At 40.2% G+C, this 12,770-nt stretch overlaps 1 protein-coding gene across 1 annotated transcript in view; it reads left to right on the top strand.

The window, feature by feature from the left end:
* Positions 1-3,970: 3,970 nt before the first annotated feature.
* LOC107552465 (C-type mannose receptor 2-like) overlaps positions 3,971-12,770 on the top strand; it is a 50,853-nt gene continuing 42,053 nt past the window's right edge. The window contains exon 1 of the mRNA XM_016234349.1: positions 3,971-4,253. Coding sequence (XP_016089835.1) covers positions 4,133-4,253 — 121 coding nt within the window. The 5' untranslated portion in view covers positions 3,971-4,132. The remainder of the gene's footprint in view (positions 4,254-12,770) is intronic.

Below are 12,770 nucleotides of genomic sequence, written 5' to 3'. Positions count from 1 at the left end.
CCCCCCCCCCCCCCCCCCCCCCCCCCCCCTTTTTTGCCTCTTGAACGGCTCTATGAACTTTTGGAAGCAATACTGTCAGTGGGTTCATTTCAACAATAGTTAACCCTAGTTTAAATGCCTTTCTGAACTGCCGTCAGATCACATAATAATTGCTGAGGCCAAATCAGCATAAGGACCTCTATGCTGGGAATCAGATGTTTGTACTGTGTGAGAGATGTAATAGACAGGTTTATCCCAGATGTTTGTCTCTGGAGGTGCTTGTCTTTATGTCTTGCTCACTTTCACCCCATTCTATGACCAAAGCTGAGCTCTACCAATAGGTGGTGCTGTTTGACTTGAGTGTTTTTATTTAATTTTTTTTGCTTTATGCTGTTATGAATTTTTTTTGAATTTTTTTTTTTTATCGACACTAACTGACCCCCCCAAGTATGTTCTTGTTTCTCATCCTGTCTTTGGACAGAATCTAATGTTGAAAAAGGAGATGAACTTAGATTTTATTTTTCATTGATTAAAAGTCTTGTGCCTCACATAGAACCAAACAGACACGCATATGTTCAAAAATTACACAGTCATATATGTTTAGGTCTGGTGATACAGCTAATTGCCTGATCCGGTTTTACTGTTTGTGCGAAAGAGGGGATGGAGCTAGTTCAGGGGTACAGGGCAGAACTTGGAGCGATCATTAAATGCTATTGGTTATTAATACTTTGTGTCGTCTGCTTTATTTGTCTTCTATATCGCTTGATGTTTACAGATGCTGTCTAAAAGGTTTAAATTAGCCATTTTTACTGAAATATAAAAATAATTTCATAAATAGAACCAAACAGACACGCATATGTTCAAAAATTACACAGTCATATATGTTTAGGTCTGGTGATACAGCTAATTGCCTGATCCGGTTTTACTGTTTGTGCGAAAGAGGGGATGGAGCTAGTTCAGGGGTACAGGGCAGAACTTGGAGCGATCATTAAATGCTATTGGTTATTAATACTTTGTGTCGTCTGCTTTATTTGTCTTCTATATCGCTTGATGTTTACAGATGCTGTCTAAAAGGTTTAAATTAGCCATTTTTACTGAAATATAAAAAAAATTACATTTTAACTTTTAAAATAAAAATATCAAAATAAAAGCTTAGCAAAATATTAGTAAATACTCTAGTAGTATATAAATACTATAAAATAAGTTAATTCAGTAAATATTAATCAATACTATAATAGTTTATAAATTATATTGAAATAACAGTGCACTGGATCAGATGTTTTACTTAATAGTAGTTAGTTTGGCATTGGGTAATTTTTGTTTTTTAGTAAGAATGATCATTTTATCAAAAGACATTATAGTTGTGTATTTCAGTAAATGTAATCAGTCTCCCAAATAAATTAAGGTGTCCATTATTAAACGTACATCAGGTCTGTATCTCAGACCTAAAAATGCAAAACCGCACTGTTTCCACATTACAGTACTTGCACATAAACAAAACCAATTTTTTAAGTTGATTATACACATTCGTTCAGTGGGTGGGATGTACCAGTATACAGGACTGCAGTTATCCAGGTTGCATCTCACCTCAGGGTATCTGTGTCTGTTTTCCTTCCAACTCCTCAGCAAAGCTGGATTTGCACTATTTATCAGTTGTTCGCCAAGATGTACAACTGCTCCCACTGTGTGACCTTTGCAGAATGACTGCATTGAAGTCAAATTCAATGTGAAAGCTGCTGGAGTAATGTTGGAAAGGCAAGGCATTAGACTTACAGCCTGTGGATTTCGATGGTTGAAGTTGAAGTGTGTATTTGTTTTGTATGCAGTGCTTGGGAATGGGTTGTGAAATCTCTGAAACCCTTTAATTTTCTATTCAGATAGTTCGGATGGGTGCTAGATGAATCATTGACCTATTCAGTCTGAAGCCGAGCCAAATGCTTTACCATTTAAAAATGTTCAACAGCTGTTTGTCTTCATGGTCAAAATCAATTACAGCGATTATAATTATTTGGAACCTGTCTACTTGAACAGTCACACTTAAATGATTTTAGCAAATGGCTGCAATATAACAAAGAGTGAAAAATTTAAGGGGGTCTGAATACTTTCCGTACCCACTGTATATATAATTATTACTTTATTCTTTTTTTTTTTTCTAACTCAACTGTGGAACAAAAAATAACTCTCATTTACATCTTAAGCAGCCTTCCAGTCTCTACGACTCACCATTTGGGGATTGTTTTGGACAAACAAGACATGCAGCAGCTAGAACCTGTGGGTGATTGCTTTACCAAACCAGGCCTGTCTAACTATTCCGACCCATCTACTCCACCCACTTATTTAATCTGGCCAAGTGATCTCATCCGTGAACCGGTCCTGGATTGCCAAGCAGTACAAGGAGTGTCAAAAAACATCCACAGCTTGAATTCAAGTATTCTCCTGTCATATCTCCGGTTGTCTCACAAAGAGTCATCCAACTTAATTATGTTTCTACTGGCAATAAGTACACTGTCAGAAAAAGGCATAAAAGCTGTCACTGCGCGGTACCTTTTCAAAAGGTACCCATTATTACCTTAATTACCTTTAAAGGGTGCATATTACTACCTTTAAGTTAGTACCTAACTTGATACCTAAATTGCATTAGTACATTTTGAGAAGTTACTGTGACAGCTTTTGTACCATTTTTTTCTGAGTGTAAGAAACAGAAGATGCCAATAGTACATGAAAAGTGCTTTCAGCACGTGCTTCCCTGTTTGAGCAACTTTTCTGTAAGCTTTCAAAAACTGTAGTCCATAGAATTCTAATTCACTTTCACTTAATTTGAATTTTTGAAATCTGAAAATGTAAGCTACTAGAACTAATGGAGTAAAGACAAATGACTGAATGAATGTGGTCACAGTGACTTTAAAGCATTAGAGGATTTTTTTTTTTTTCAGTAGGATGCAGTTAAGTGCTCTCAGATGAGATGAGTTTTCAGCTCTCTCTTGAATGTTGTCTCAGGGATTCGGCGTACGGGGTTGGGAAGATCATTCCACCAGCAAGGAACAGTGAACAGAAATGTTCTGGAAAGTGATTTTGTGTCTCTCACTTACCCACCTCAGGTATCTGGAGGGGATGTATAGTCTCGTAAAAAAAAGTGTGGAGGAGGGTGTAGAGCCTGTGGCTGTTCTGTGTGCAATCTACATCACCTAAAATTATGATTTTTGACCAGTGTTGCCTCAGGTCTTGAGCTTTCTAACTAAAATAACAACATAATCTATTGAATTGCTATTCAGTTTATGGTACTGAAATCTTATATAAGTTTTAGTGACCAAAAATGTAATGTTCATCATATCATATTTTATATATATATAAACAACACGCTCCAAAAACCATCCGATGCATTCACACAGAACACATGTAGTGATGGGACTCACTCGACTCAAGGTACGAGGACTCACTGTCATCTCAGCTACAGTCAAAGAAAGATCACTCTAAAAAAACTCAACTCAACTTTGGGCCAAATATGGACTAACCCAAATTTTGGGTTTAAAAAAATAAAAAAAATTTATTTTAACCCAAAATGAGCGATATATGCCCAATATATATATATATATATATATATATATATAAGCACTTCCTTTCACTAACCTTTTGTTGACAATTTGGCTTTCAGGCCTTAGGTTGTACCCTATTGGTGTAGTAGTCATTTTTATTTGAATGTATATGAAAACTGTTGGTCTGTAATACATTGTGTTTTTAGTCTAACTTCATGTGCAGAAAATAGACAATATTTACTTGATCTACGCTATTTCTTTAGCTTATTAGGCTACTAGTGCTGAATGTGAGCAAATATTCACAAAGAATGAACAATGTCGTGATATTCTCTTTCCTCAGAGCAAAGTGTTGAGAACTTTTGGTAAATTCTCAGTCCTGGACACTTATCCCGGGTATCGGGTAGTCACAACTTCCTTCTCCGCCTTCTTCTGCTTCACTTTCCCGGGACGTGTGCGTGTGTGCGGTGAAAGTGAACGGTCTGCCCCTCTCATTCACTCTGAACTCATCACAGTCCACGCACACAGCGACACGGACACTCTCAAAGCCTGTCTGCTCTTTACCGTTCCTGCTTCTCTTTCAGCGGGAAAGAGGACAATCATCCGTTTTACTGTCCGCGGGCATGCATCAGCACGGTGGCGGGCACCGGGAGGGCTGTTGGAGTCGCGCGTGGATTAATGTTTGCAGATGCACTTTATATTTATTTCTACTATTAAGCCTGGAGCGGAGCACCGTGCACTCAGGTAGGAAACATTTGCGCTTGATTATCACTTTTTTCGTTATGCCTTTTTCTGACTGCTTTAATGTTGTCATGATTATAGACGTGTTGTGTGATTTAAAAATAATAGGCCACTAATAATGTGAGGCTTGGTTTTATTTGGGGTGCTGCTGTTGTGTTGGCTCCGGCTGCACTGATGTGAAGGAATGCCATGAAAGTCCAAACTCTGAGTGGAACCAGATGTGAGAAGAGGAAGAGACCGGGGGAGGGGAGTGCGAGCGCTGGTGCTGGGGCTATTGATTAATTCAAGTGGCTCGGATCATTTGAATCGATTCACTAAAAAAATCACTTTAGATTCTGCAGGTTATGTAGTTACGCCAGTAGGTGGCGACATGCGAATGGCCTTTTGTTGTGGATGTTTATGAGTCATTGAATCGTTTACTTGAATGATTCGTTATAAACAGGTTGTTAAAAAGACGAAACTCGGTCAAAAATGGTGTTTAAACACAAGAATATACACAATTGACAAAAAAGCAAAGCCTTGGGCTATATGAAAAAATGTCCATCATTTTGTCAGCAGTGTCAGCTGCATACTTTCTTTCAGTGTTCGGACTATACCGTGGACTTTGGGGAGCCCACATGTTTTTTTTTATAGATGCAATGACTTACAAATAAAATTTCACAAATCACGTTTTCAGGGGAGCCCATGTCTTATTAAGGGGAGCCGAGCTCCCCCTAGCTCCCCCGTAGTTCGCACCCTGCTTTCTTTTATATCAAACTAGTAGGCCTACACTCTGTTCATTCCTTGGTTCATTTTCTTCACAAATAAGTGTCTTTCAATTGCTGCTTCTCCTTCATTGAGTACAGTAAGTCCAACAAATGATATGCTTATTTATAGTTCGCACTCTTTAATGATATTTGCTCGTACTGTATTCAATCGCTGAAGGCAGAAAAGGACTCGCTTCAAAATGGAGATCCTGTGAACTAGTCAGTGTATGAAAGTAAGGAGACTGATTTGTTCATTTAAAAGATTCATTCGGAAAACTCGTCCACAGACGCTGTACCATCAGCACAGCTTTTATGTTTTATAGCTTAACTTTAGTGGGCGAGGGGGCATTTTTTGTTATTAAGGGACAGTCGTTATGCTTGTTTGCAGAAGCATGTTCTTGGTTTCACACTGCTCTGCTAACCTGTGTTCTCGAGTGCTTGATTCTCACCCCGTAAGCAGATGTGCTCTAAATATATCCGGTTACACAATAACGAGCCGCAGCTGAGGGCTGTCTACGTCTTATTTTTTAGTGCTTCTCTCAACTTCACAGTCCAGCAGAGACAGGATAGGTTTTTGCACCTCTGTGTCAGATAGTCACAACCTTATTAAAAAGAAAGTGTAGAAGAACAGAGCCGTAGGCCTAGTTGAACAAGCTAAAAACACATCACTAAAGACCCGACAGCGCAAAATGCTGTAGTTGCTGACCGATGGGTTTCAGATTTGGAATATGAATCAGTGATTTTTAGCATGAGAAGATGCAAGTTTTTCTCTCTCTCTGCCCTAAAGTGGTTCTGTTGGCCAGTGTCACCTACACAACAGCTTAATCTATTGAATTGTTAATAATTAAATAGTTTTAATGACTAAAAGATTGATATTTTCATAATCGAAATGTTGTATTTTTATATAATATTTAATGCAATGCTCAATTTGGAATCTGGTTACCCAGTCTGCAATTATCTTTTTTTCTATACATTTTGACATTTAAAACGTTTTAATTGCACATTTTGGTAACATAGAAATTAAATAAAATGACAATCAAGCACCTCTTTATACTGACCATTCAATGCTTCAGATGTATTTGTTTCTGATAGCAGCTATCAGATATACATGCTAAAAATTTATATATATATTTTTATATACATATGCTTTTTGGGTCATTGACACTTGTTTTAATATTTGGAATGTATTGTTGTAATAGTATTATTTTTTGCATCGTTTTAGCTTTGTCTCTAGCTCTTTTTTTATTGATGATGCTTTTTTACATTTTGTGTATCATAAACACGCCAGTACAGTAAAAAACTGGTAGCAGACCCTTATATTAGATCTGTTTCTATCTCAGTTGGGGTTGGTTCTCAGGTCACAACTCTGGCTAGGTTAAGGGCTCAGTAACGGGAGCCGAGAAACAAATACCAGCCAGACTTTCCTGTGTGTTGGTCAATCTCTCTGTTTACAGAATAAAAGGATCATCTACACAAAACCCTGACCTCTGTCTACATGCTTCCTTTTGCTCCTTCACTCCTTTTTTCCCTCCGTCTCCCAGCTGGCTTGTTACCCTTCTCCCCCTAACTCCATCTCTCTCACTCTCTCTCTCTCCCTCTCATATCCCTTACTCATTACCCTCCTCTAAATAAGGGAAGGGAGAAACAAAAATACATCTGTCGTAATAATAAACGTTTAGCTTTGGTAGCTTAGAATGAGAGTTCAGGAAAACCACATACCACCACGTGACTAAGCTCATACACCCTTTCATGGAGTTTAGCCCACCCCCTCCCCCCCACCGAGCGCCTGTTTCTTCTGCCTTTTCCATTTTCTGGTATCCTTTGTATTTTTCATGGGGATTTACACCCCAAATTCCAACGCTTTCGACTAGTTTCTAATACGTTGGCAATAGTAGATTTGAAAAACGTACAGAGGTACACTCTTACAAATAAGAGTTCCAAAAGTTTTTATTTGCAGTGATCCCAGAAGAACCATCAGAAGAACTTTTTTTTGTACTTTTGTGTGAAGAATCTAAAGAACTTTTTTTTTCTTCCACCTAAAGAACCTTTTTGTGCAATGCAGAGGTTCTATTGTTGTTGAAGGTTCTTCATGGAACCATAGATGTCTAATAAAGGACCTTTGTTTTTTAAAGTTTTAAATCACTGTTTTATCAAAATAACTTTTGTCTGTAAAATGGACAAACTGACTGATAAGTTAACCATGTCTGTCACGAAGTCACTGGCCACGCCAGATCCTGCAGCTCCACCCACTCCTTCACAATCCCCAGAATTCTGATTCACCGCACCTGCCTGCACTCATAAAGTCACCCTTCAAAACCAATGTGTAACATTAAGCATTAGTATTTCAAATGAGTTAAACCTGTATCCTGTCTTCTGAGTAACATTGAGCACTCCGCCATTGTCTGGTCTTGTAGTTGTCTGTACGCAACTTACCTGGCTACCTACCTGCTCTACTTACCTGCTGCGATCTGCCATCCGTCAGTCTTTATCTTCCTGCTGTGCCTTCTCTGCTGTGGACTCACATCACCTTGCAAATACTCACCAGTTTGTCAGCTAAGTCTGCATTGCTCATCTGTTTGACACACTTCTACTCACCTTGTCAATAAATACCTTATCTGTGGAAGTTTCCATGTTGTCTCCTTCTGTTTTGTTAACAGAAGACCAGAACACGCCATGCAATGACAAACAGAACCTCAATCGAATCCAAACTCGGATCCATTTGCAAAACTTGTTGAAACCAACTGTCAATCACTATTATATCTCATCTTTCCTTCACTAGCTGCCTCTGCCAGTCCCATGGCCTGTCATGCAGCGGGTTTCTGCTTCAGTATTCACTATTCTTTGAAATGCAGCCCCAATTGTTTGCTAACAACCGGTTCAAGGTCGCCTACATCATCTCACTCCTGTTGGGACGAGCCGTTCAATGGGTGAGAGCAATATGGAATGCCAACAGCCCAGTAACTAACACTATCACGGCATTTATTACCCAATTCAAGGAGGTCTTTGGACAAACAGCGACCACGTTATCAGTGCACGACCAACTCTTCTGGCTTCGCCCAGGCAGTTCGTCTGTGAGTGAATAGGTGCTCCAATTTCGCACCCTGGCGGCCATCAGTGGCTGGAATGGAACCACACTAATAACCGCTTTTCGACAGGGGCTCAATAATAACATTTGTCTTCAGATGGCCATCTATGATGTTGTCGTGGGGCTGGATAACTTTATCTAGAGGGCCATCTGCATCTCCCAGCGCATGTCAGCATGTGAATTGGACCAATCCGCGGCATTTCCTCCATCCACCATTCACCTGTCGCCCCTCCAGCACCAGAGCCCATACAGGTCGATACTTATCACCTGACCTGTGCAAGGAGGAGGATCGTCAGCCGTCTGTGTTTATACTATGGTGCAAGAGGTCATCTGTTATCATCTTGTCCAGTCCATCCACCAAGCCCATCCACATCACCAGCAGCTTCCAGCTTCTTCGTCAGTAAAAAAAATGGAGGCTTGTGGCCCTGCATTGATTACGATGTGTTGAACTCTCAGACCATCAAATACCACTTCCTCTGGTCCCTGCCGCCCTTGAGCAGCTGCGTGGTGTCCGCATCTTCTCCAAGCTGGACCTGCGTAGTGCGTGTAACCTCATTCAGATCTGTGAGGTTGGTGAATGGAAGACTGCCTTTATCACGCCAGCCACTATGAATACCAGGAGATGCCGTATGTCCTCTCCAACTCACCCTCCGTGTTCCAGGGAATCATGAATGGTGTTCCTCCATCACTTCGTGATCATGTACATAGATGATATCCACATCTACTCTTGGAACCTGCCCAAACATCGCCACCACTTGAAACCTGTCCTCCAAGGACTGAGGAAACACTGAGTTCCACTGAGACAAGATCCAGTTCTTCGGGTATGTCATTGGCCATCATAGCATCCGCATGGACCAGAGGAAGGTGCAGGCTGTCAGGGACTGGCCTCAACCCACTACCATCAAAGAACTCCAAAGATTCCTAGGATTTGCCAATTTCTATTGTCGCTTCATTGTTAACTCCAGCCAAATTTGTGCATTAATCACCTCCCTCCTGAAAAAAAGGCCCAAGTCCTTATTAGTTTTGAGGTCATTACAGATCACCAAAACTTGAAATACCTCCATTACCGCAGACAAGCCTGCTAGGCCCTGTTCTTCACCCGATTCAATTTCATTGCCACCAGCCTGGATCCAAGAACTAATGGGCTGATGCGCTGTCCTGTATCCACCACTCTGATTAGAGCATCTCACCTCCTGAACCTATCCTCCCTCCAGCCATTATAGTGAGTCCCATTCAACGGTCCATAGATCAAATCTCCGAGGCCACTCGCTCAAAACCTGGTCAGACGGGAGGTCCAGCATGGAGAATTTATTTACCAACACCTCTACGGCTGACCCTTCTGGATTCAGTTCACACCTCTCCGGGATCTGGACACCCAGGCAGCCAGCAAACCCTCTCGCTTCTCCAGAACGGCTGTTGGTGGCCCAACATGACCAGGATGTCTCCCGGTATGTTAGGAGCTGCTCAGTCTGTGCCATCTCCAAAACTCCTTGCTGTCTCCCTGAAGGAAAGATGGTCCTACTACCTGTAACCCCTATAAAATTAGGGATACTAAGTCAGAGGTAATAGTATATAATTTCCTATAGAGGGCGCTTTACTCTTCCTCTTAGTGGAGTGGACCGTAGAGTAAGCAAGAATCCCATTTTCCTGTCGATGATTCTTCCAGAAACGTGCATGCCGATGAGCTCCTGAGTTTATATCTTAAAATTCTGCAAATTTTTGCTTTAAATCCTGAGTTTCATCATTGAATTTAATTACTAAGTTGTTTACTACTTGGATTCCACTTGGACATCGAATGAAGCACTATTTGGTCAACTTTGATTAATCTCCGGTGAGTGAGCCACATTTTGCTAGTTCTGTTCCGGCTAGCTACTTAGATGGAATAGAGTAGTTTGTTTAAAAAGACAATTTCCTTATAAAACCAACCGGAGTACCCGAGAATTCAATGTTTTAAACCAACTTTGGTACAAAGTATCATAGTTAGTTGCAATTACATTTCATGTTAATGTTAAACATTAAAAAGAAATATGTTTTGGAGAAGAACGAATGTAAAACACTGTGTAAGTGATGTTAACATCTTTATTGCTGTTTTTGATTTGTGTAATTCATTTTATTTTGGAAGCACATTGTAGCGAATCAGCTCATGGGGAAATATGAATAATTAACCATAACTAGTTATAATTAACTATTCATATTTTAGATCCACTGTAGATATTTAGCTGACCACTCAGGGTCAACTGTCTTGTCAATTCTAAGACGTTAATTTCCTGGTTAAGGGAAATAACTTTCTTACTGTACAATTCTATAAGCTTGTAACGTAAATCTGCATGATTATTGACTCCGGTTATGAGTAAACAATGAACACGTCAAGTGTGATACAAGTAAGGTTTTATTAACTACATAAACACTTAAACTAGTCTAACATATTACATAAACACATTAAGCCGGTCTAACATACACATACACACACACACACATACAGTTGGTATAGGAAAGGGTTAAAGTTTAACTCAGCATAGAAAGAGGCATAAAGAATGGATTTTATGGAACACTTTGCATGTATATTCAACAGATCAAAGCCTTCAGGGATACGTCAGATTCTGAGTTCAAACAAACCTTGTAAAAAGGTGTAACTGATACTTAATGCATGAATTAAATCGACTAAGTTTGATACTTGCGTATGTCTGAAAAAGATTCCTGATGCAATCTTAAGGCCCCAAGATCTTGCTGAAGTTGGTTGATGAGAAAGAACCAGTTTGAGTCAGAGTCACTTGATGAATGGAAAGGACTAGGCCGAAGAAAGGCCTGGCACAGATGCTTTGGTATCCTGAAGCGTTTCTCACATCTTCTTAGCTTATGACCGAACCACCGACCGGGGCTTGTCCAATGAGCAAAATGGAATTTCCGAGCGGGAGGAGGCAATTGCTGGAGGGTTTACGACCCTTTGTTCTCTAAGCATGGTAATTTGCAAATGGACTTAAATCGAAATTATTAACGATTCTCAGGGCCCTAATATATATTGCCTATGTACCACCATATAATATACACGCTTGTTTCGATCATAAGAAGGCAAATTCATAGATACTAAACAAGGTAAGATTACATATAGTGAAAAGGGAGGATCAGGAATGGGTCCCCTCACAAGCATACTAAAATAGTCTAAGAATATCAAAGACAAAATACACAATGACAATAATATACTCAATGGCCTGAAGAAATATGTGTGTTCATTCAAATAACGTTTTTTCTATGAATTAACTAGAACACAGTCCATTTCTACTCTGCTTTTCCTTGGGACAAGAGTGGGCTATCCTTCTCACATTCCTGGGGGGTCATAAAACCAGTGATATCATGATTAGTTGTCATGGTGACCAGAGGGCCTGGTGTTCAGCAGACATCCTGGCATCCAGTTTATTGAGTGAGGGGACTGTGACGATTTGTTAACCTAATGAATAATTGATTTGTTAAATCAAATTAAAATTAGTGTGTCAGATTGGTCGAGACGCTACAACATGTTTATAAAAAATACAATTGCTTATGTAATCTAAGTGCATCTATAGTAACTGGTTGCACCGATTGTACTTTGAAAGATAGAAAAGAAGGTAATGAGGTCTCATGTAAAGAACAGAACATTTATTTCTTTTACTCTTTGTGTAGATTGGTTTTTTGAGTTATCAGAAGAATTGGAGACGGCGAGCCCAGCCCATGAAAGTGATGTGGCCAGCCGCGAGGTTCGTCACAGAGAGAGCCCGATTGGCTTCATTAGTCCATCGAAACACCAGATAAGAGCATCAACCTTGTTTCATCCACACTGGTAGGAATATTTAGTGCACTCAATGCATCTACATTCAAGGAGTGGAACTTCTCTTTTGTTTGGAATCCATATACTCATTCAAGGAACTGATCGCTTTTTGGAATTTGTGCACACACTGGTTTAAGGAACTATTCTTTGGACTCAGACCCATATATACAAGGACAAAGAACTACATTTAAACTGGGTTCTGTTGATTTTTGTTTATTTGTTATTTCTTTTTTGAAGAGCTCTTCGTTTTATTTAATCATTTATATACCCAGTTAAGGCTGTGTCTGTTACATTGCTGTTTCTGGCAATAAATCAGTTAATTGTTCAACTCACTCACTCTTCTTAAGCAACCCCTGTCCGAGCCTAGATAAATGTTAGTGCTTATATCGCTGGTCCAGGACTAAAGGCGCTACATACCAATTCCTCGACAGCCCTGGTCTCACCTTAGAGTGGACTTTGTTACAGATCTACCTCCCTCTGACTCGCACACCTGCATCCTGGTAGTCGCGGATCGGTTCTCTAAGTCTTGCAAACTCATCCTTCTAAAAGGACTACCTACCGCTCTGGAAACCAGAGCATCTATTCCAACATGTGTTCCAAAACTTCAGACTTCCAGAGGACATAGTTTCCGACCGCGGGCCCCTATTCATCTCCAGGTGTGGCAAGCCTTCTTCCAATTATGTTGGAAGTTTGACAGAGTTTCCGTCAGCTTGTCTTCAGTTTATCACCTGCAAACTAACGGCCTGACTGAGCACAAGATCCAGAAAATTGGGAGATACCTGCGGTGCTATTGCCATAACCATCAACACAGCTGGAGCCGTTTCCTTCCCTGGGCCGAGTACGCGCAGAACTCCTTACGACAGAATACCACGGGACTTACCACTTTC

This window comes from Sinocyclocheilus grahami, unplaced genomic scaffold, assembly GCF_001515645.1.
Source record: "Sinocyclocheilus grahami isolate Dianchi unplaced genomic scaffold, SAMN03320097.WGS_v1.1 scaffold451.1, whole genome shotgun sequence".
Taxonomy (NCBI): Eukaryota; Metazoa; Chordata; class Actinopteri; order Cypriniformes; family Cyprinidae; genus Sinocyclocheilus; species Sinocyclocheilus grahami.
The sequence above is the reverse complement of the archived record's forward strand: the minus strand, read 5'-3'. Positions and strand labels throughout refer to the sequence as shown.